The sequence below is a fragment of the Trachurus japonicus genome, chromosome 4 (assembly GCF_045865225.1).
Source record: "Trachurus japonicus isolate A0001 chromosome 4, Traja_1.0".
Classification (NCBI taxonomy): domain Eukaryota; kingdom Metazoa; phylum Chordata; class Actinopteri; order Carangiformes; family Carangidae; genus Trachurus; species Trachurus japonicus.
In genome coordinates, this window is record NC_140910.1 from 13,486,331 (window position 1) to 13,511,876 (window position 25,546).

At 42.6% G+C, this 25,546-nt stretch overlaps 1 protein-coding gene across 3 annotated transcripts in view; it reads left to right on the top strand.

Moving 5' to 3' along the window:
• sema6bb (sema domain, transmembrane domain (TM), and cytoplasmic domain, (semaphorin) 6Bb) overlaps positions 1 to 25,546 on the top strand; it is a 125,223-nt gene that overhangs the window by 94,109 nt on the left and 5,568 nt on the right. For all 3 annotated transcript variants that reach the window (XM_085774093.1, XM_085774092.1, XM_085774094.1), the window contains 4 exons: positions 1,027 to 1,206; positions 3,848 to 3,988; positions 6,271 to 6,348; positions 9,976 to 10,034. In XM_085774093.1, the coding sequence (XP_085630219.1) occupies positions 1,027 to 1,206; positions 3,848 to 3,988; positions 6,271 to 6,348; positions 9,976 to 10,034 (458 nt within the window). The remainder of the gene's footprint in view (positions 1 to 1,026; positions 1,207 to 3,847; positions 3,989 to 6,270; positions 6,349 to 9,975; positions 10,035 to 25,546) is intronic.

The following is a 25,546-nucleotide window of genomic DNA, read 5'->3' on the forward strand; positions in this document are numbered from 1 at the left end:
GGAAATTTCTTCTCTACACAAAAAAGAGTTGGGGTTGTTTCATCACAACAATATTGCATACTAGAAAATCTGCTAATAAGCTGATTCTTCATTGTTTTTCTATGTTTTTGTTTAGTTTAGTTTTTTTTTGCCTTGAGGCTTAATGAGTTTATTCAACACCCCTTTAAGTCAGAAGAACTCATCATGTCAGAACTTAATCATTTCCGAGAGGATCTGAAAAAGTAAAGTGGGAATTTTTAGCAGACTAAACTTGAAATGAATAAGTCAGACATGATATTGAACTAATGATAAAACATTAGTTGATTACACTACTGTATGTATGCATTGGTAAATGACTGCAAACACACACAGTTGTATGTATGTAAACACACACACATGGCCTGTCTGTTCGTGCTGTGAGCTCCTTCTGTGGAAGTTATCCCAGTTTGGTGCTGAAGCCTGTGGTAACAGTAGAGCAGCTGTAGCACATCAAGTCTCACATACAGTAGTTGCATTCCTCTCTCTATCTCTCTATCTCTCTCTCTCGCTCCGTCTCTTGCTCTACAATCTACCGTATGGAGTCACCGCCACCAGGGGATTATAGAGACTAGATGTATGTGGAATATTAAACACCCGGCACAACATGGCATCTATTCTCGTCTATTGACTCGTACGCAAAGGGTTGTGTGTAGTTCAGCAGCACTCTGCTATTGTTCCAGGACGAGCCCATTTACTTGACTGATATTATTAATGACTCAACGTCTGCTGTAATTAGTTTATTATGTAAATTTGATGAGCAGTTTTTTCTCTCAGTGGAATTCATTTCATTTTACAGAGACTCAAGAGAAAATGGCATATTATTATTTAAATTCACAAGAGTCCGTATTTTGCACCTAAAACGATCAGCTATAATGCACTTAAATCATAAATTCACTTCCACGATGCTTTTAGCGCTTGTGGAAGAAAGGTCCCAAATGAGCCGCACAGCTGTGTGGCGCTAATGTAATGTTTTCTCTCTCTCTCTCTCTCTCTCTCTCTCTCCTGCAGGTACCAGCTGAATAAGATAGTGGTGGATACAGAAGCGGGGGCTTATAGAAATAGAACCGTCCTCTTCCTCGGGTCGAGCAGAGGGACCATCCTCAAGTTCCTTATCATGCCCAACCAGGACAACACTGTCACAAACAGCAACATCTTCCTGGAGGAACTGGAGGGATTCAACCCTGATAAGTAAGTGTTAAAGCTAAATAGAAGGACAAACACTGGAGGGACATTTCAAAGTTTATGAAACACACTTATTAGGTGTATTAATAAGAAGTAGAAAAGAAGATTGTTTCCACCCTCTAGCTATAAAACTTAGTATCAGACACAGAGGTAAACAGTTACCCTGGTTCTGTCTAAAGGGAACTAAATCACCTGCTAGCGCTTCTGAAGCTCACCAGTTCACGTTAAATCATGTTTGTTTAATCAGTAAATAAACTGAAGTGTCAAATTGTCATGTTGTCTTCATAGGAGGTTCATTATTTCATGGAAGCGCGCAGCTACTTCCTGGAGTGCTGTTATCACTTTGAGGTTGTCTGACATGTTAATTAGTGAGCTTTAAAGATGTTGCTAGGCAGATTCCTTTCTTCATCTTTAGACAGAGTCATGCTAGCTGAGTCCCCCAGTTTCCATTCAGCATGCTAGGCTAAGTTCACTGGCTGCTTTAGATTCATGTACATTAAGCTATTGCCTTTAAGACACAAACCTGTATGTTGACAGTTGATGTAAAACAGCACAGAGAGAGAGGACTCACAGCAGCAGTCTGGAAAGAGTTAAATGAATGACTGGGGTTGATGGATACACAGAGAAGGGAGCTGCTGGTGTGGTACGCCTAGAAAAAGGAAGAGAGTCGCAGAATGGAAAGAAAAACAAAACACACACACACACACACACACACATACACAACGTCCTGGGAACATGACGTGTCCTGAATTATGCAGAAAGCCTCACCTCTTCTCTGAGAGATGCACATAATTGTGCCGAAACGCTGCAACCCCATGCGGAGCATACAAATAGGGCAAACAGAAAAGAAAAGGATTACAGTCTAATATTCATTATCACATCTGAACATCTTCTAATGAGGTGGAGATGTACTGTAGGACGGCATTAGGCAGAAGACATCAGAAAGTAATGAAATGATGACAAAATCACATTATCCTCAATCTTCACCAAAATTACACTCTGTCGGGAAAAAATGACCCTTTATCTTCAGTCTGAAGCTGAATCACATTTAATATCTGGATCTTGACAAAAGATCGGATAGAATCTGGGCTGGTCCCTCTCTAATTAGCATTTTCGCATGACGCAGACAGCTTCGAGGATTCGTTGGATGCCCATCGGCACATAGGGAACGTCGCGCACAATGCCTTTTCAATCTTCATTTGTTCTTTGTTGAGATGCACTGTTCCACATGGCGGAGAGCTGCAGGGTGGGGGGTAGAAGATTGTCACACAGATGCAGACACATTTGGCCGGTGATTATCTTTCACCAGGGCTAATTAGAGCCATTTTGAAAGAAACTACATGTTTCCAAACACAAGCTTTCTGTCGTGGTAATTGTGCTCCCTGATATATATGCCATTTTTCTGCAGCGAGGAGGAGGATGGGATTATTTCTTGAACCAACTGCCTGGAAACACTGTCCTCCTAGTCCAATTCACTTGTTTTGCTTCTTATTTAGCAATAAACCTCCTTCCGTTCTTGTTCCCATCCAAAACATGCTCACCAATTTGTGTCCCAGCTTATTTGTTCCGCCTCACGCATGGTGAAATGAGGGATAGTGATGGCAAATGAAATGAAGGGACTGTGTGATGAATGAGCCGGTGCAGACCAGAGCCAGTGTGTGAGGGTTAATTTGGTGTGCATGGTGAGCCCACCAGGGGGTCAGTGGCACGCCTGCGATCACAGCAGTCACCCAGCTAATCAGGAGACGGAGCACAGACACATCAGGGGTTTTTTGTGTGTCCTTTTACGCTCCAGGCCTTCCCCCAACCTCACCTTACGTGCACAGACACAGCCAAGCCTTATGCACCACAATATAAACCTCAGGATACAGAGACGCAGAGCCACTAACCTTTAAGAGATCAGCACAGATAGAAGCCAGTGGTTTATGACTGCTGTGTTGTTGCCATAATGAACCAGGAAGTGACCTGAAGGAGACGCAGCACTAATAGAGCCTGGACTTTCTCCCGCTGACTGATCTCGAGCCAGTCCCTCTAATTTTATCCTCTTTGATTTCTCTTGCCTTTCCCCAGCATTTGTTAGGTTGCGTATTCTCCTTTTTCACTGGCTCTCCTTTTTCTTTCCCCTTCTTGATAGTGGCTGTGAAGAATGACTCACAGCTTGGCCTTAGCAGAATGATAGATTTATCTTAATGACTGTGGGCCCACCGCAATGTTATTACCATAAACCATCCACATACAACTGATGCATGAGTGCACATGTGCATAAAAAGGTATAAATCCTCTGTGCAGAGGCAGGTTGTGGCCGGCTATAGTAGCTCCAAGTGCCAATTAGATGTGATTCAGCTCCTGGCTGCTGTTTTTTTGATGGCCAGACCAGACGAGCCGACCCCTCAAACCTCTACAATCAGCTCAGCGTGTATTTGGCTTGACACCAGCAACACTGATGGACTCTTGTCACTTTTATTATGGCTTTCATTTATATAACTGTTTTGTCGTCTTTCACGCTGAGCCATGAGGAGGTCAGAGATTTAATGTGCCGCCTCAGTCTGGTAATTGAAGTTGCCTAATGCATTTTTTTTGTTTTGTGTATGCCTGCTTGGTTGTGTGTGTGTGTGTGTGTGTGTGTGTGTGTGTGTGTGTGTTGCAGGTGTGCCGAAGACTCTCCTCAGGCCAGGCAGCTGTTGTCCCTGACTTTAGACCGAGCGAGCCACACTCTCCTCCTCGCCTTTCCCTCCTGTGTGGTCAGAGTGCCGGTGGCTCGATGCCAGCTCTACTCCCGATGCATGAAGTAAGTCCGCACCAAATCCTGTGCAAGCAGGGACACAAAAGTGCAGCGGGGGCAGCATAATAAAAAGCCGGGTGACTACACAGGGAGCATCTTGCCTTCACACGTGTCCTTGAGGAAGACACAGTGGAGCGCTGCCAGCTCCAGACTCGCTGTTCTCTAGCTGACCTGAATTTTCTTGCAATGATAATAATCATAACAACTGTCACTGTGCCCTTGAGCAAGGTGATTAACTGTTAATTGCTGAAATGAACCAAAACACTATAAAATGTGCCAGCAAAGCGGAAGAAAATCTAATAAAAAGCTGTTGCTGTGATACACAGTCATTAAAAGTAATGCTGTATTATTGCCTCGGCCTGCAATTTAACTTTATCATAGATGCAAAGGAATTTTACTGTATCATGATAATTATAATTATAATGTTTTCTGACAATGTGATAAATAATAGCATAAATAAATGATAATAAATATTCATAAACATAATTAGAATAGTAAACATGGTCCAACTAGTGTAATAACATTACTAAATTGTTGTGATTTTACTCCAATGAGCAGTTAATTTATAATTCCCTATTCTTTCCTCATCCAGCAGTTATTAGATTACCACAAGCTCAGTTGCTCAGTTCACGGCATGAATGTTGTGAATGCGTTTAACTTTGAAGAGCAGCAAGTACCCTGAGTCTTCTAATCCTGTTTAAACATAGAAACACATAAATTCAAAGTGATATATTCTATATCATTCCTAGTGAATGATTCCTCATCTGCATACGCCCACACCAACACCGTAATACAGACTTACTTTCCCTGGCTGGCACACTTACCGAGCCTTGATGCCTTGTGGCTGTGGCATGTTAGGCTCCACTGACACCGTTAACACAAACTGGTACACACACACACACACACACACACACACACACACACACACACGTACATACCAGCATATCAGGCATGCAAGTGTGTTCAGTGAACCAGGTGAGTCAGACACGAGTGTAATCCAGAGGGCATTAAGCAACGCTTGCATGCTCTCTGAGGTGTGTAAAATGTGAGCATTTATGTGTTTAGATGCAAGTACAAGAGTTAATGTGCGAGTATGTTTAAGATTTCCTAATGACGCTTCAGCAGCGGAGGATTTTCAACCTTTGCAGAGTGTTTGTGAGAACTTTTGATCTTATATGTTTGCAGCTAATGGACTCATCCCTGTCTGACCAGCCTTCATCCTACAAGGTCACATAAATGTTTAATAATGCAACATCTTACAGTAAATGGTCTGCTCTCCAGTGCGCACAGAGCATACACTTACAGTGTGACCTTTTGACCTCATTTAACTCCACAAACAGTCTCATCATTAAAAACTCATGTTTTGCAGTCCACTGCTGAGCAAACAGACCATATATGTGCAGAGGCTTTGCGTACCGTACTACTGGTCTGCACTGACTAATCCCTTATGGGCTGCTTTTCCCATATATGCCTCAGCACTTTAAGATTGATGCTCTACCTGCCAGGTACAGCACTTTCTGTTCATGGCACTGGTTTGGACTGGTAATCTTCGACAGCTCATCTCATCATCTTTGTCAGAATAACATTATCATTGCGTGGTAGTGTAGTTGTGAGCAGTGTGAGTAACTCCAAAAGCCTCCCTGTAGCTGTCGTCAAGGACAATCTGATATCTCATGTTTTAGAAATTGACTACAAATAAAAGATGGTGTAAAAGTAATTTATTTAGGAACCATGTGCTTCAGATTCTTCCTGTATGCAGCATACATGTAATGAAACGGTTACTGTAATGCAAAAGTTTGTTGCTGTAAAAAATCAATCCCATATCCCATTGTCTGAATTTCCTAAAACCTTTCAGAGAAATTCATCTCCCAGGTGCTAGATTTTTGTTGCGAGTTGCAAGTTTAGAAATTATAAGTCGACCAGTTTTGTCTGATAGCTTTTTTCAATGTCAAGAATAAATCTACTTTTTCTCTCGAGTGCATTGTCTCACACCAAGTAGTTGATAAAATATTCACCGAGATGAATAACACTATCAAGAAAATTTCAAGGCTTCACGAGTTTGAAATAACAGAAAATCAGTGGCCTCCGCTGAGGTAGAAAATCAGTCTAAAAACATGACATACTTTGGAAAATTTAATAAATTGCAGGTGTTATGTGCCTCATGGCGAATGGTTTAAAATCTGCAGAAACCATCAGTTCGGTCCTTTAAACCACAGCCAAGATCGAGCGGAGCAGAATGCATGAGCTCCAGTTCAAGAGATAAGGTGAATTTTTGTGTTTCTCTGCAGGAACTGTATCGCCTCCAGGGATCCTTACTGTGGCTGGACCAGAGGAAGCACCTGCTCTTTCCTCAGACCTGGGACCAGGTATGACACCTCTGTGTTTGAACTAAACATCACCACTGTTTGCTCTGCTTTCTCCATTACACAGAGCCCTGCCCTGTGTCCCCACACCGCCAGTCCGCCAGTCTGCTTTATCCATCTGTCCATCTGAAGTGTTGTTTTACCACCTCTCTCTGTTCTTTCTCTGTAATCCGACACTTTTTTTGTTTGTTTGTTTGTTTTTTTTGTTTTGTTTTGATTTATTTCTACCTTTACCGTCGCTCTCAAGGTTATTTTTCCTGACAGCACGCTCGTAGAGACATCCCATAAATTATTTATTTGGTCTGGAAGTCCTTCTTTCTGTCTGCGACTGTTTGAGCCTCTGTGTAACATCTGTGCCCTCTAAGTAGCCTGCCACAGTCCGCTCTGTTTACCCTTATTGATTCAGAACGTCTGCAGCTGCTGTTAAACAATGTTCTCTCACTTTGCTTGTTATCAAGTCGCGGACATATAAAACTTTGTGGGTGTCTGTTGTGTAATGCTGTCTGGATTATGCACGTGTACCCAGACAGTGTGTTGTCTGAGTGTCTGCATCGATATCTGCTTGGATATCTGGAGCGTGTGTGTGTGTGTGTGTGTGTGTGTGTGTGTGTCTGACCCCGCTCGTCTCCTGCTACTGAAATGCAGCGGCCTGCTCTGACAGCTCACCTCACCGTCGCAGCTTGCTCCCTCCACTGAAATCAAATCTCTCTTTAGTCAGGCTGCTTACTGAATTAGGTTTTCAAAACACAGGTGCGGTGCCAGCAGAACAGACAACATGGGCCTTAAAGACCACCCCAGGCTGCCTGCTTATACTATTAAAGGCCTGTGTTGGTCTTGATTTGATTTACCAAGGGCGGTCAACTCGACAATCGATTTTGCATCGAGTTACTGTGGATTTCCTCTTTGTGGAATAATGCAACCTCCCCTTCCAAACTGACGCCAGAGGAGAACTCGGCAATTGGCGTTATATAACATCAAACTGCGATGTGGGCTGTTTCTGAAGGAAGAGAAGTTTTGTACTTTTTAATGAAAGAAGTTGTTGTGGTGGTTGTTTCACTGGAAGGAAAAAGATGGTTTAAGGTTTGGGTTTTACTGTAGCTCACTTTCATCTCTGTAGTTAAGGAACTGCTGAACAAGGTGATAAAAAACATTGTTGTGAGACTGTTATGGTGACAAAACAGTTTATTCATTATATTTAATGAAATAACCTCTTATTCATTATTTATTCATTACTGTTTTTCTGCCCGTACGCTGACTACACACACACTTTTACTATGATTGCAACATGTAGTGTTGCGACGTTATAGCTGACTCAATATATGGAGATTTGTTTTTTAATTAAACTGTGATTTCTGTTTCATTAAATAACTTTTGCCGCTCCATACTGTAGTCTCCCCACGTACCCCCTGGCTGTAGAAGTATCCCCCAGGGTGGAAGAACTCCAGGTCGGGCATCTGTAAACATTGTCCACAGCACTCAATATGCATAAACATATGGTCTTTATCACTTTATTACGAAGCCTGAAGGAGGGAGTGTTTGAAATAAAGAAAATACTCACACAACCTACACGCACACATACTGTAGAGCCCACAAGCAAAGTTAATGTATATAAAGTAAATGACCCACGGGCCGTGAGAGGCAGCCAGCTGAACACAACATTGTTCTTTATTAAGATGACAATCACTGTAGGTTCGCGGCACAGTTGGACTCATTTGTCACAATATTTTCTCAGCATTAAAAGCACAAATGTTGGCTGCACTGCCACCGGAGCCTTTAGCTAATTGCAGAATACTGATTTCTCAGTCTCTTGTCCCAATGAGCTCGATTCAGCATCCTCCGGCGGCGCGTGCTCTGGTTCTTCAAAGGCTGTTTGTGCGCCAAATGGTGTCTCAGTGTGGAACCATGAAAAACTTTAAATGATTGTTTACTTCTCTGAAGCAATTTTTCATGCTAATTCAAAGTGTCTTGACTGATTTATTTAAACAACACATCAAGACAAAGAAACATATGTCTGCATGTTTGATTAATGATATCCACCCACCAGGAAATTTAAAGAGCCCTTTTTTTCATGTCCGCTTCCCTTAAGGCTTGTAACCTTAACTGGGATCACATATATCTTAATCTCCCTTAAATTATTACACGGGCTTGCATCAGGTCAGGGCATCTCTGCTGCCAAGTGCTCACTGATACAACAGATCCTCACTAAGAGAAGTGTTTGGTTTCCAGCGTGAGTCATGTCTCAGTGGTTCCCTCTAACAATTCATACTCAAGGGATTGAATCAATTTATAGATCAGACGTTAAAGCGTTAAAGTCAAAGTAAATTAGCCCAGGGATGAAATGGTTTGAGCTTGCAACTCCTTAGTTAAGACAGAACGGGTTGTGTTAACACTACAGGCATTTCACAGATTAAACAAATTAGATGAAATGTGTTAATTAGCGAGCTCAGAGAGGAAGAACAATCGTTAAGATAAACTAATAAGTTTACCTGTTGCTTCAATGTTCATAGTACAGACATGTGAGTATTATCAATCTTTTTCTCTTATTCTCAGCAAGAAAGTTAATATGAATAGTTAGCAAATTGTTACATTATACCTATAGTCTCATGGTAATCTTATGTTACATGGATATAATATATAGCTATTGATCTTGTTGTCTGTTATCAAAAACAGTATAATCAAAAACTGCTGTTTCATGCCTTTCAAAGCTTTGTGTTATTGCAAAAGCTAAAACAATTATGTCTTGAATTTAACTACCAGTTCCCTGAACTGAATGAGACCCACAGTCATATACACTCTCAGACACACACACACACACACACCTACTCAGTCTGTCCATTGAAACTTTTCTTTTTTCTCTCTTAAATATTCAAAGCAGATGTGTTTTTCTTCGTAAGCACCTGGCCGTGTGCTGTTCTCATTTCCTCTCCGCTTCCACACTTCATCATATATTATATTGTCCTAAGACTTTCCAATGCCTCCCTGTTGTCCAAATAGGAAATGAGTTTTGAAGCACGGGGCTAAAGTTGTAGAAATAAGATATGTCATAATTTATCCAACGTTATAAGCCGGTTTGAGCGTTTGCTTTCATTGAGCATTTCATTTATTTGACAAACTATTTTTTAATAAGCGTATAAGTGGTTTTTTCGTGAAGCTGATATGATGATCTCCTGACATTGTTTTGAGAACCTCTTTGCTTTAAAGCAGCACATTAATGATGGGCTTGCAAATCCTTGAAGGCACAAGCTTTATATTTACACCACAAATATGTAATATTAAGACAAGTATGCTGACCTAGAAATATTTGCAATTTGGTGCATTAATTAGCTTAATTACCCTGCAGGCACAGATTGTTAACTACAAAATTTTATGACAATTACTCAAGATATCAGACTCAAAGGCCTCGTCTGTTCTTCTGCTGGGTTTTTTTTTCTTTCTCATATTCTCACATTAAAAGCAAAGACTTCAACAACCTCGATGTCAAAGGAGCTTGCAGAGATATCCGCTTCCTTGTTACTTGTCCTTTGCCGTAACATTGAGATAGTTTTCCTATATCAGAGTGGATCTGTGCTGTGTGTCAGTGGCCGGGTTGCTGTGCCTCTGATTAATGGCTGTGTCTCTTCTCCTCTGCAGACTGCCGTTCGAGCAAGATGTTGAACAGGGAAACGTGGCCCACTTGGGTGACTGTGACGGTAAGAGGAGTGATTCTCAGTGTGTCTGTGTGTGTGTGAGTTTGCCCACGAGTGTTAAAGCTAATCGCACTCTTGTCTTTGCCCAGATCCTTACATAACTTGTGTATCTTCTTCAGGGTAAACAACAATACAGTAAAAGAGAGGAAGAACCTGGTAGTTTTAGTTTATACAGAGGAAATCCACAAATAAAAAACAGAGACAAATCCCAGTGCTCTGTAGTATCTCACTTCTCCCAAGAGCAACCACCAAGATCCAACACCAAGACGGTCTGCTAGTCTCATTTTGTCTCTGTGCTGCCAGGAAAATCCCTGTGTTTTAACAAACTTTGTTCTCCTTGCTGTTTACTCTGTCCTCACTTGTATGCTATCTTTGCTTTGGTCTGGTAGGTTTTGTTGCATGTACATGGTGGTTAATTATATTCAACTCCAGCTTCAATTCCCCTTGATGTTTCTTTCTTCTTTTTTTCCCTACCCCATATCGTTATGAAAATAGAAGTGGTACACAGCAAAGCAAAATCTCTATTCTAGATACACAGAGGTTTTGGATACTCCCATGACACCCCCCTCGCTTTGATGTGAGCGCTAATTCCAATGCGTGCAAATTAATCCTTTGCTTCTGAAAGTTCCCTGAGTTCATGTGCCGTGCTCCCCGAGAAAAGAACAGATAAATATTGCATAATCGGAACCCGCGTACAACTCTAATCCTGTTTCAGATGGGTGCTCTGTTTGATGCTGCTCTCTCACTTCAGGTCCTCTGACCACCAAAGCACAGGGGGACGTCCTCTGTAACTGATGGCTGATGCTCTTATTCTTCACAGAGAAGTTAAGCTAGTTATTTGTCTTCATTAAGCTCTTGTCTAGCTCCCTATAGAACATATAGGGGGGTGGGCCGGGGACTATATTCAAGCTTCCTGCTCCTACACAGATAAACTCATGATTTTCCGAAAAGGTCTGTTTCTTTTCAAAGCAGGTCGTGCCCTGCATTTCTCTCCTAGTTTTGATTAGTTTTTTTTTTCTTCGAAATAGCATAAACTCGATGAAAAATGTGAGAAATTTCACCTCCACGAGGGAACACCACTTCAGCAGATAGACGCTGTTGTGTAGAGAGTTTGTAATTAAAAGTGCAACTTCTATGATCATTACTCTACTTCTGCACTACACCATGGGTGAGAGATGAACATAATTACTCATGCTCAGTGCTAATGGACTGTTATACAAACTCCAGTCTTGGATCTTCTCCTGTAATTGTTATATCCTGACCCCTGGTGCACATGGCCCGGGGTCAGAGAAAGTAACGGCACTCGTAAGTTATTTAAGTTTTCTACTCTCTGCACATCATAGATCATCCCAGCATTTTTTATTTCCAGAGGGTTTGTTGAAATGTCTATCATCAGTACTTCAGCAATTTAATATTTCACTTCTCTAAAGTCAGTGGATTCACTAGAGAATGGTTATATCTATATTTATATATATTAAAAAAGGTCAAATAAAGCAGCTGAAATATCCTGTGTTTTAGTCCCCAGCGAGTGAGGGAACCTCGTCACCTCACATACTCTATAAATATCAGACAGCTAGACATACTCGCGCTCTCTCTGTCATTTCCTGCACTGCTATGCCTCGCTACGTGCACCTGCAACAGTGTCATGTGGAATTTGAAACTGAGCAATGCAGCACTTCTCTGTGGCTTCTCCTTCTCCTTCCACTGTGGACACAAGCCAAATGAACACATGTATGTAAATGGGGTGAAAGAGTGAATGATCTGAATTATATTTACATGTCGAGCCACCACAAGGCCTGTGGCTCGGTGGATTGTTAGACACTTTTACAAACAAATCAGTCATTGCAGTGTAAGAGGAGAGTGAGTCAGTCCAGGTGATCATGTTGAAACAAAAATGAGTCCTTACTGAGATAAACACCCACTCGTTCCCACAGTAAAATCACAGTTTGAATGTCTTCAGTTTTTTGTGAGTCACTCATATCGAGGGGAAAAAAAGAAATGCATTTAGATAACGCTGGACAAATTCAATTTCCCTCCACCCAGGCAGCACACTGACCCTTTCTCTAAACTAAGAGGCGGTGTGCACTTCTTATTTTAGCCCAAACAGTTTCAGTTTTTGAATCATTCCACCAAAAAAAACCATTATTTCTCACTATTTATTTTTTTTCCTATATACAGTAGCTGATGTTGTGAAACGCCCTCTAACTGAGACATACATTATCAATCTTCCACAGCTCGTATGGGCCGTGCTCCAGGAACAGTGCATCCTACACTTGCCATAATGAATCTTGATGTTGTCTTTGATTAGAATTGAGCAGCAGAAGACCTAATAGATCTGTAGTACTTTTCTAAACTGGACACAAATTTGAAGCAGAATTTGGTTTTTCAGATTAGTAGACATCAGCTCTCTCAGTTCCACTGGGATAGAAGTGTGATGCTCCTCCGTATCCGTTCTTCTTGGACCGGTTTCAGATAGAGATGTACTGTCCAACTCTCTGGCCCTGCCTTTGAGGAATTTCATAGCTCTGAGGCATGTTTGTGCCTGCGTCTGATCCTGTCGTGAAATATGCCTAAGCTGAACTCTCTTGACAGAGGTGAGTTCTGTTGTCACCAGATGAACGAGAGCTGCTTGGCTGGCGTGAGCAACGTGAGCCGGCATCCATCTGACGGCTGCCACCGACGCTTTATCTCAGATATTGTGATGAACCTGGTTCTGCCACCTATCTTTTCATCATCTCCTTCCTTCCTTTTTTTCTTTTTTTCTTTGACACTTTCATTGTCGTCTGATATGGATGTTTTCCTCAGTGTTTCCTGTTCCTAGTTAACGCTAAGTCCATCTTTCTTTGTCTTCCTGAGAGACAGATTCTCTCAGCCATCTGCGAAACGCAATATTCAGTCAGAAGGAGACAGAGAGGCGCAGCTTCAATGGGCTTGTTATGACAAACTGTCACTGACACCGTTAAGACTTTGAAAAGTGCCGGCGCACCCTCTGTATATGTGTCTGTCAGCATCTTTCCCTGTGCTTCGCTTTTCACATGCCTTATTCCTCATGCAACAGAGGAGGCACAATGTACATTCGTGTACTTACAAACACACACAAGCACAAATTCTCAAAGGATTTCTGTGTGTTTGTAAGTACACACACCAACATGGGCTCCTCTGGGACTTGGATTGGTGAAACAGACAGAAGGCTTTTGCTTTGTGAATATTTCATATCTCTATATTGGACTCATTCCACCTGCCTGTATCTTGACCCAGCAGATGGGAGGTGAGATATGGTCTGGCCTATCTATCTCTCTATGGGGGAAATTCTGCGATCTCATTTTCACTCTCCCTTTGCTTACTCCTTCCCTCGAGGAGGAGTCTCTCTCGCTGTGGCTGCGTGTCAAACTACATTTTCCCACTCCAGCCTCCAGTCATGATCAGAATTCACACTATCTTCAGCAGTCAATTATCAGAATAAACTGTTTCTTTTTTATTGTGGCCTCATGAGAGCTCTTACGATCGTTTTTTATTCAGACTATTGTTAGCTGTGAGGCTACAGGTAAGGTTAGAGAGGCACCTCAACCAAAAGATCTCAGCCCTGAGGGTCAGGGACGTCTCTGGTGGATCACAAGATAAATCTGAGGGGTTATAAACCTGTTCTCTAATCTGTGCCTGTTTTCCATGGACCAGGGAGTTTTACCTCTTGTGGCTAATGAAACGATCTGAGTTTACAAGGCTGAATTCCTCTTTGGAAGAAACCTGTGACAAGGAGATGTAAAGAGATATTGTTATCGAATCGCAGACCAAAAAGGCTTTCGTCACCCAAATTTCACCCAAATTACCAAATGCCTCTCTGCCTTCGAGTGCCACTTGATATAGTATTTACTTTTATACGCCCTGATCTTTAAAAAATACTATTTTCTGTGGTACAAAGTAGTTTCAGTGGAATGTTTTCCAAAGAAAATTGGGGCATTGTCTGTGGCAAGTTCTGCTTTTCTTTGTCACCTTTTTAGATAAATAATAAATTGAACTCCTTGTTGCATCTGCGCCTCTTCTAGAGTTGCTTATTCTTTGAACAGGCTTTCATTTCCAAAGTGTGCTGTGAGGACCAGAAACCAAAATTTCAGTCACCTCGGGTGAGTTGCAATATCAGAGAGTGATATTTTAAAATCCTGCCAAATTAAGCCAAATCTGTCTTCAGGGTATTGAAAGTGAGAAAATATGTTTTTTGTAGTTTGGCTGAACCACTCCCTTGAGTTTAAGATGGTTAAATTCATCTTATTAAAGGGAAATTATGCTGGTTTTGTCTTTGAAGTTAGTCTGAAGAAAACTGGAAAACAAGTAATTTATTGTTTTAAAGTCTTTGCTCCTCTGCTGCTTCTCTTCCTCGTGCTTCATCCCTCTTCAGCCCCGGTCAGTGCTACACTGATTTCAGAGCAGCCTTGTCGTCAGACCTCAAAGGGAGATGGATGGACAGCCTTACTTAAAGCCCAGCTAACTGCCTCCCCTTTCTCCTTAGCCAGAGAGAAGCAGTTGCCGGGAGGAGAATCGATTTTCATCTCTCCTCTGGCTGATGGCAGTCGAATAGATATCAAGGGTGATTCTGCAAGGGGAGAGGAATGGAGCTGAGGAGTAAGAAGGGGATTGGGTTGGAGGGTGGGTTGGGGGAGGGGGCAGGGGGGCTGGGTAAATCAGATCAAGGAGTAGAGAGCACAGCAAAAAGAATGAGTAAGGTATTGAGAGATCACAGGAAGAAGGCAAACTTTGAGGATGGAAAGGGTGAAACGGTTCAGGGGATCAGAAGAGTGAAGTCATGAGGGTGGATAAGAAAAAAAGAAGTGGAGGGATGGGGAGAGGGGACAGAAAAAGTGAGGTCGCGGGAAGAGAGAAAGGCGAGGTGGCAAGGGGGTAATCACATAGGAAACTGAGAAGAGGGAAGGGGGAGTGGAGGGAGGTGCGGAGGAAGGGAGAGGAGCGGCTATTTTCATGGGAGCTGGGACGAGGTCTGTGTGACAAATGGTGTGAGAGTGCCACCGGCGTCTCCTGTGTCACAGCGATGTCACTGGCCTCCTCAGTGGGCTCGTGGCCAAGTTGTAACTCTGCCAAGGTGATGTAAGCCACCTGCCTCTTATCCTCATAACTTTTTTCTTTTTGTGTATCGCTGGATTGTTGATGCCCTTCTCCTCACCTCACACTATCTACATCTTTATTTTGTGGCATTCACTTTATCTTAATTTGTCCTAAAAATCGATTAAATGAGCATAATGTTCCTCACGCCGCTGCTAACTAAATGTCTTTTTGCCGTGTCAGAAGACCACAGTGTGACATCACTTTGGTTATGGGAAACTACAGGGAAGTCAAGTGTGCCTTGTGGTTATGCATGGTCCTCTCAGCATTTATTGGAAATAAAGATCACACACTCACACACGCACGCACACATGCACGCACACACAAGCGCACACACACACACACACCAAATATTAGTATGTAGAGACATGCTGTTCCTCTAAGCTCACTCTGATCAAAGCAGGGTTTGGAAGCACAAAGTCTAATTTAGACGATGTGTTGTGGGAGGGACGCTTTGATGAAAGAGATGAGGTCAGAGAAATATCTGGTTTCAATTATGTGTGTGTGTGCGTGTGTGTATGGGTCAGTGACAAACAAGGGTTGGCAAGATGAGCAATTCAGAAGTATCTTTTCAACATTATTTTAGAAAAACGTGCATCAGATTTGTTAAAAATGTTGTATTCTTGTTGGCTTTATGTCATTTGAACCTTTTTTTAACAAGACTGAAAGCCCTAAAAAGTCAAATGATGTAACCACAAAAGAATGAAAAATATTATACTTTATCCACTTACAGTGGATTTAGGTGTACTTATTAAAAAGAATACTTTCTTCTGAAAACATTATATTGAAATAGATTGTTTTTTCTTTGCTGTATTTAAATTTAAATGCATTTTTGAAGTGAACGCAGCTGTTCTGTCATTGAGTTGTGTTGTATTTCCACCTGCTCAGACCACATTTTATTGAAAACACAAGTGCAAAGACCAGTTTTTAAGGCTTTAGCGAGCAGATGTCCAAACAAAGATCTGGAAAAAAAAGAAAAAAAGAATCTTGAATGCTGCATGTTTTGACTTTGACAAATCTCAGAGGACGATTTTCAGTGTGATTAAAGCAGAATGATTTGACTCTTCACCATCATATAATCTACAGCTGCTTCGAGCAGCTGCTGTCATACAGCAGCAGGAATCTTGTGTTCGTTCCACCTGCAGAAATGATATGATGTAATACTCAGACTTTGGTCAAACTGTGTGGACCAGTTCATCAATTATTCAATTTTATGACACATCACCTGCATTTTCCTACTGAGATTTATCAATAATGTCTGGATGACCAAATCTCTACGTACAGTTTTCCTCTGGCTGGGCTGAGTTTAGTCCTCTCAGCTCATGAAACAAAAGGTGTAAACATACTTTGAACCCAACACACACCTGCCCTCAGAGATCAAAACTGGACAAGCAATACTGGTGCAACACTGGCTCTTTCATGTGTTTTAGCTGTATGGCACAGAGGGATGAGCAATATCAGGCTTTGGCAAATAATACATGTTAGTAGACAACATTCATTTCTTATTTTAGTTTCATCAGGAGAATGGTTGATATTAAATAAAAGGACTTTCTCCCTTTCATAGGAAAATTGTGTTTGGAAAGTGCCAAAACTTAGTTTGGACTGCTTTGGACATGTGGTTTTGGATTCTGCACCAGGACATTTCTTGGCCCATTAGGAAACTGTCAGCCCTGACGTGATTGGCCATTAGCGAAGCCCGCTCTGACTCCACCTGCTGATATTGTATTGCTCCAACTAATAATCCATAAATTCCTGCTTCATCCTCATTTCTAGTTTTGTGCTGTGCTGTCCCTCTAGTCTCTGGAAATTGCAAAAAAAATCTCGGTCACACCCGTTTATACCCAAAGCTCTTGATGTATGTGTGTGAGCAGTTGTGTGCCCTCTAAATTAGTAGACTCTTCACAGTGGACAACTCAGCCAGTGTGACAAACTGCAGCTGGATTTGTGCTGGATTTAGTTTTAATGATGTTTGAGCAGAACACACTCGGCTGACAGAAACCACCTAACTAACTCTGAACTGTCGAGGGGTTGAGTGTGTGTGTGTGACAGGAGTGAGCACGTGCGAATGTGCATGCGATAGGTAATATAAACCATCTCTGTAAACAGCTTAATGAGACAGATTTGGTTCAGGCGTCGACACCGAGCATAGGATGTCAGATCCACTTACGGCAGGTTATCGCGACGTGTCGATTGGCCGGCTTCACTTTTTCCAGGTTGTGACCCTTGCTGACAGGCGGCTCGGTTACAGCATAAACACGGCCTAAATGCTCTGTCAAACCTCAAGCGTCTCTGTTGTGATTTGCCGTGAGGGTCTCGAAATTCTTAAGGCAAAAGATGCCTGTATCCAAGAAAAACCATGCAGCGCCTCCGTGTCCCTGCTCCCTCGTTTTATTTTGCAGTTTGCAGGATGTTTTGGGAGAATGACTCAAATTGTGTTTGCACCGACAGTTGATCAGCTAAAGTCAACTCTGTTAAACCAGCCATCAAACAGGCAGAGGAGTGTGTGTGTGTGTGTGTGTGTGTGCGCGTGTGTGTGTTTGTGTGTGTGGGTGTACGTGGTGCTGTAGCTGCTGTAGTCCCATCCTGCTTCATCACTTCCCTCCGTTGTTCCAGCTCGACACATTTCTCAAATCTCTTTTTCTCTTTGTTGATAAAAAGCCGAGCAAGCCTCTCAATGAATGCATGCATCCAAACCCTCAACACGGCACGCTCACACACTCACACATACACATTCACACTCGCATACCCCTTCCTTCGCCACCCGTTTTTGCTGTGAACTCACTCAGGCGTAATGACATAGCTAGTGTTGCCACAGTGTAGCTACAGATGGAAGCAATTATGGTGCTGTGAAAATATTTCCTGAAGTAAGGCAGTGTTTTGACTGGTGGGACAGCGGGACGCAATCACTCGGTAATTGAGGTCCACTGAAACATCAATAAGGCGAAGCAAGATTGAAGATTTCTTGTTGTGCCGTCATGTTAGAGGGGATGACGGTCGGCCACGGACTCTGTCTTTCTCTCCGGTGGCTGTAATGCTTTGAGGAGCTTTGTGCAAGGGAAGGAAAAATTTGTTGCCAAATTTACGACTGTGGTCTCATCTAATTCCACTCTAATTACTGCGGCTTGGAGAGAAGCCTGAGTCGCGGCTGTGGAAGGAGAACCCATAAAGCAGACACAGTTCTTTGTATCTACATGGCAGCTACTTAAAGCACAGTCTGCTGATGATAAATGTGTTGCCCTGTAGTCTGAACCCCAACAGAGACACAGACAGAGAGGAAACACGAACGAAAGCAGGGGGTCAGTTCATTTTTTTTGTTTGAAGCGGTCTTCTCTTTCAGAAAGAGAGAGCGCTCTGTAACCTTGACGCCGCAGTCGTCCTGCCTCCTCCCCTGACTCCCTCTGCTGTCACTCCTGCGAGTCAGACACCAAGGGCACGCTGAGGGAGAGAGGGAGGGGAGTCGGAGAATAGACAAGTGGAGATAGAGGAAGTGTGGTGTGTAGCTGAGCATCCCCAGACACCAGACTGCGCCTGTAACTCACACATCTCTCCCACCCCGAGGACTTTCTGAGAGAACAGAGATGATCCCCTCAGTGAAACCGTTGGCTGATGAAATATGAAGACCTATGCGCCTTATAAGTATTGATGTACGTGTGCGCGCGTGTATGTACTTTGGCAAAGCAGAGGAGAAGAAAAGTGAAATAGTGTATGGCATGCGTGCACTTTTCAGCATAGAAATGGGGATTTATTATTTTATTTTAGTTTTTTTTAGTCAGCTCTAAGAAGATAAGAATAGCAGCCTCAGCCTCTGGAAAGCTTGGCGAGGTGCGAGGACTCCTGAAGGGCTTCAGCTTTTTCATCTGACTTCCTCCTCTGAGTCCTCCCTCTGCTCCTCACATCTCCTTCCCCCCAGCAGGCGCCTCAGAGAGAGCCTTGAAAAACACAGAGGGCCCGCTGACCTCTCAGCGAGCCAACGGGTCTTCACTGATAGATCTGTGTGCATGTGTGTGTGTGTGTGAGTGTGTGTACAGGGTTGCCATCTTTCAAGGACTGGTTGAAGTGAGATTTTGGGTGGTGAGGGCTGTATGCGTACAGACTACAGTAACTCATAGCTGTTGGTTTTACTGACTTTCTGCAAAAAAAAGAGAAAATACACTAAACTTTCAAGAGACTGGCATCAGTGAAAAACCAAAAGTCTGCCTCTTTTTATGTCCACACACATCTAAGAGCGGTTTGGGCCTGCAAATGGTCAGTGATTTAAACGACATTATGGTAAATGAAGCCCTTTAAAACCTTGATAGTTCAGATTATATTCATTTAAGAGAAAATACGAGAAGATTCAGAGCAAATTTAGATGAGCTGTAAGAAAGTCCCTCTGTGTAATTAAAGAAATGTATATAAAGTAAATTATACAACAGTTAGTTCCAACCTGATTGAGCAAGAGTCCATCCATAAGAGCTTTTACAGAGCACAATAGCAGTGTGACTTTTAACTATGCATCTATTAAATGTTAATTAGCATCACATTAATGGTTGTTCTAGATGCCTTTGATTGTCATAACATTTGCCAAAATTGATATATTTCCAGAGATAATCAATAATAATATTAGACAAGGGAACATAGGCTATATTAACTCAAAAATATGTAAATCCCAGATTGCAGTTAAGCATGTTCAGGTGGCTTCACTCAGATATTGTATCACACCACAAATGTAGTATTTAAAGTCTGTGTCTCTGAATCAGTGCATTTGTCAGGCCACATACACCCACACCAACACAACATTTCCACCAAGTTCTCACAGTTTGGGTTGTTTTGTGTGGGAGATTTCTGTATTTTTGTTTCCTTTTTTTCCCCTCTTACTGGTTTAAAGTGATTGTGGTTCTGCTGGAAAATGTCACGTATTTATGAACTTGTTTGGATTTTGAAACATTTTGCAACAAAAATGTGACAAGTTGTGGGAGGAGGTTTGCTGCTGTTGGCAGGTTATTGTCAGTCAAATCTGATCAAAGCACAACCACACATTTAAAGCTATTAAGCATAATAGTAATAAGTATGTTTGTTTATTATCATTCAGTCATGAACAGTTAAAGAGTCAATCCCAAAACAAACATTTTTCTGATAAATCCTTTGAGTAAAAATCGAAGAATTTTTTTATTGAAAAAATGTTGACTCCTTTAAAATCCAGTATTTATGTAAATGTTTTCTGTTTTGAAACTGTCACTAGCAGAGACATAATGTCTGCTGCTGAGTCATTCTCACTTTAAGTGCTAGAGCATCATCTCATCTGTCAGATGAGTATTGCACCCCGACTGGCCTCAGATCTAGTTGTGATAATAAAATCATCTCACACATGCACATGTTGAACTCAATTATGATGTGAGATTTAATGTGAGAATGTGAAGAATTTCTAAAGTTTTTAAAACTAAGTTCTTGAGGACTCAATATTAGTGCTGCTTTTTTTGTTTTTTGATTAATTAAAGCCGGAAACCATGACCTTGACAAACTGTACCTGTAAGGCACAAACAAAACTGCCTGGGTGTTTGATTATAGAGACTTCATCAAGTAGAACAACATAATGAAAACTTTCAAAACAAATTGTATTACATTTACATATTATAGTGCAGTAAATTGACTTTACTAATGTAGGAAAATTGAGTACAAGCTCATGGCTAAAATTAAACTATTGCAATTTTTTTGTCGCAGACTAAAAAAAGTTGAAATCAAGTGGCAAAATGACCACTGGATGGTTCAATGATGTTTTATTGTCACTGCTTCTGATTTCGGTGATGGTCATTGATGCAATAATATCACACATCACCGATGGGGGCTGTCAGGTAAAAATTTTTTGCAATGTCCCTGAAGTGTGAGGTGAGCATTAGTAAAACCTTGCACCTTGTATCTGTGTTCGCATCTGGATGAACATGTTGATCTTATGTGATCCAGATGCCAGCCTCAACCACAGGGGCTGTGTGCGTGTTTGTGTGTATTTGTGTGTGTCCATGTTTGTGTGTGTGTGTGTGTGTGTGTGTGTGTGTGTGTGTGTGTGTGTGTGTGTGTGTGTACATAAGCGTGTAAGACCGTGGGAAGACGGAGGGGAACAAGATGGATGGCCACATTAAACTTTGTGTGACAGGACCTAGAGCCATTTTACACACGGCTACACACAAACATACACACCACCAGCTGAAGCCATCGGCCCTTAAACACCAGGCACTGGCATTTAAGGAATTTGGCTGAACTTACACAAACACACAAACTCTCACACGCACACACACACACACACACACAGCTGATGATGAATAAGTGCCCGGGGCAGGTCTGTGTCTTGTGCTGAGTAATAGTTGTCCTGTAAAGTGCAGGCCTAGGACCTGGAGGCGCTGTGTAATGCCTCAGCAGAGAGTCCTGCAGCGTGACTTCAGATTACTGTAACTGCTCCCCACTCACACCACTGGGGGTTGTTTTTGTGTCTATCATTCAGACAGAAATCGACCACGGTGAGATCTCCTTACTCCCTGTATCAAACAGCACGTTTCCTTCTTTCTGCAACACATCAATAACGCTACACTACTTTTTTCACACTCCCTCTCTTGCTCTTTTTCTCCATCAGTCACACACTCTTTCCGTCTCAATCTCTTATCCCCTCTCTTCATGTTCCTCCTCCTTCTAACGCTTCCTTCCTCTCTGCTCTTTCTGCCTCTGTCACTTCTCCCATCCTATTGCTTTCACCCCCGAGTTTCTTGCAAAACCTCAGTATTGATCACCTCAAAACTCCCTTTCATCCAGGTCATCTGACAGCCGCTGTGATTCTGAGTGATTGCTCGGCCCGAGGATGTGTCCTGACAGCACGTCCAACCTGCGAGGCCTTGGCCCATGTCACAGCGGAGACATTTCATTAAAGGCAGCCTGTAAATTAAGAGAACGGGGGTGGGGGATGTGAACAAATAGAGGAAGGGCAGATTCAATCAGCCACCAGATGGCGTGCAGCCTTGACATGAGGCCCGATGGTTTAATCATTCTGTTAAAACTCCATAAATTTGAATCGGGAGCGAGTCCAACACTACAGTGCCGGGGGTGTTAACATAAAAATAAATTGGCATGTGTTTTCAGCGGGTGGGCGTATAGTATAGCTCCGTGCAATGCTCTGATGTGATATGCGGATGTAGCATGTGAGAGAGATTAAGGTGAAATTGCCTGGTTCATGATTTGGGAAAGAGAGATATGAACCCCCCCGGGGCGGAACGTAAGACTAATGCTATGCGGACCTGCGCTCCAATTTACCGCCCGTGACATGTTTGTGAATATTTATTATTGCTCTCCACAATCTGCTTTTGGCTACGCACCTAAAACGAGAATATCAATTACCAAATGCAAACAGCAGCCAACACCGTCACCCATAAGTCATGGGATATACTGCGGAGGAAAAAGAATACAAACTACATCCTACTGAGAAACCCACACATGTACATTTGCACACACAGACTCTACTGCACAAAAAAAGTCTCTGGAAAACAATTTTATTTCTCCACGGTGTCCACTTTGGCTCAGTTGCTTTTTTTGGACTGGATGTGGCTGAAACTGCTCACAGGCTCGCCTTTGTTACGCAGCCTTTCACTGAAGGTTGACCAGATTGGGAAAAAACAAGAGCTTCTGATGTAATTGGACCCACAAATTCAATAAGGAACATTCCTGATAGCAACACATGCGCAAAGGCTGAGAACAGACTCCTGTAGCTTTTGATTACACAGCAGTGGGAGGAAGTCTGCCACACCTTCAATGAGTTTAGCACATAGCATTTCCCAAATCTAGACTTACCTCAGTTACCCCAAGCAGAGGCTTTACTGTGAGCGTGTAAAGGGAGAAAGAAATTGAAAGAAGGATGGAGGGTGAGAGTTAAAAATTAAGATACACTAGGCAGCCGGGGGGGAGAGAGTGAGACGTGGAAGACAGGAATGTATACAAGAGAGTCGTGCAGGTATGTAATTATGCAGCCATCATTGCAAACTTTGACTCTGAGCCAGCCCTCGCTAATAGACGCAGCTGAATCTATTAACAGCAGTATTTTTTTTTGTTTTGGTGTAGATTTTATGGAATTTTGATTGCAAACACATGGCCGGTGCACATAAATGTTTTAACATATTGATCATCCAGGTGCGAGACAGGCAAGACTGACTGGCCCTCAGGAGCCGAGGTTTCGGGGGTGGTTTTGAATTTTTTATATATTTATCTTTATTTTACCAGGGAGCCGGGCAGAGCTCTCCTGCAGCTTCCCTCAGCCGTGCTCACGCTGTCAGGGAGGGACTGTAAATGGTTTTACAATCATCCCAAAAGTAAGCTTGGTTTACGAGCAAGCGAGTAAGGAGCAGTAAGGAGCTCTGCAGCGTTTGGGCCTCTCTTTTAAAAGGCTTTAACTCTCTCTCAGTTTCTTGCCATCCACATTGGTGTTTGCCTCACAACCCCCAACAGGAGGTATACTCTCTGTTTATGTGTGATTGAGAGACAGATGCAATAGGAGAAATAGTGCCAGCTCAAAGAAAATGTGGAGGTTAGAAAAAAAAACCAACAGAGGGAGGATGTGCTAAAAACAGGAAACAAAGTAGTGCCTGCAGTCTTTCAACAGAGGCATAGGAGGGAAGGATAATGAGCAAAAATCACTCAGCCATGGGTACAGCAGGCAGTGCATGTTGCCCCTTATTAACATACACACATATTCATACATCTAAACACACTCATTCACATGACCACGCACATGCTTTGCCACGTGCATCGTCGGCGTCGGTGCGTGCGTAAACACATTAACATGCAGAGAAATGGAGGATTCGGAAGATGAAAGCCCCTCAGATCAGTGGCTGTACGCTGACACAGTCGTAACCCATCAGGCTCAGAAGTGTGTGCTCGTGGCACCGACAGGTCCATCGGGATGCTGTGGAGTCTCTTTGTTCTGGTTTGATGTGAACTGTTTCTAATACATGTATTCCTGCTCTCAAACTGCATAAAAGTTCCCCTGCCCAGCTTTTGATTAAGGAACTTATCGGACTGTAGGCAGCCTCAAATAGTTACCAAATTAATTCCCTAACATCTGAAACAGTGAACACCCCCAGACGGTGATCAAATGCTGTGTCAGAAGCAAGGAGGTGAAGCATGCTCCTCGGTGCCATTCGGTTGTTCTGGCAATCATTTTATTTAAGAGTATTTCAGGTTTATTACAACCTGGGTCTTATTTTGGTAGTTTTGGTCATGATCATAATTCATACAGGTACATGTTTTTGTTGGGATTTTTGTTCTTTCCTACCTGAAAATCCTTCGCCCACTCAGATTTATTGTACAACTCCTTCGGGGCTCCTGACCTGCAGGTGGGCAACCACTGGTTTATATACACAGGCTTAACCATTTGTCTTGTTTCTTGGCCTGTCAGGCTTTATTGTAGTGTTCCCAGATTTCAGCCATTACTGTGATGAATACAGCACTCTCATACCAAACCAGGAGTGATGGCCAAAACTATGAAAATTAGACCCGAGCTGTAATAAACTGTGATTATCTTTCGGATGCATGTGTAGAATCAAGATCATCATCACTGAAGGTGGGTTGAAAGAGATCCTCTTCCCCCCCTCCCCATCATCCCACGCTCCATCTTTATCTTGCGCACACATGTTCACGAGGCCGCTGTCGAAAGCGCCGCCAAACTGTGAGCACGGCCCAAGCAGATACACAGAGTCATCTGCCAGTGCTCTAATCAGGGGAAATGTTTAACAACTGCCACGGAGCAAGCAGGGCTTTTCATTAATTTCTCTAACTCACCGGCAGAATGGAGCGAGGGAGGGACGAGAGCGGGAGACATGTGGGAAAAGTTGGAGGAAGCCACACAAGTCACTCCGATTAACACGACCACAGCTGTCACGTTGGGCGACTAACAGAAACATCACTTTGTAGCTTTAATATTGAATCTGATCGCTCAGGAACAACCTTGATTTTATTTGAGAGTGTGCAAGTAAAAGTTTCTTTACATCTCTTATGAATTTTTAAGCCATTACTCTCATCATGCTGCCACCCCTGGTGATCAAAGCAGTGGTGGGTAAGAGAGAGAGAGATACGGAGAGAGGATTAATGGCTAACAAGAGGATTGGAGGGAGGGAGAGAGGGAGGGAGGGAGGGAGGGAAGATACGGGATGTGAAGGAGACGATGACTCTGGGTTAGAAACAAAGGAAATCAAATACCAAAGGAAAATTGAAACTGTGTGCGAGAGCTGTTGTGCTTTGAATTTGACAGTTAACTGGAGTGGATGTACATACAGTATAAGTATATACACAAATATCCCATCAGTGTTGCTTTCAACAACAGAGCCGTTCCATCTTCTGTGGTACAAACTAGGTCTCTTCTCTCCTACGAACCCTCTTCGTCTTCATCTCTC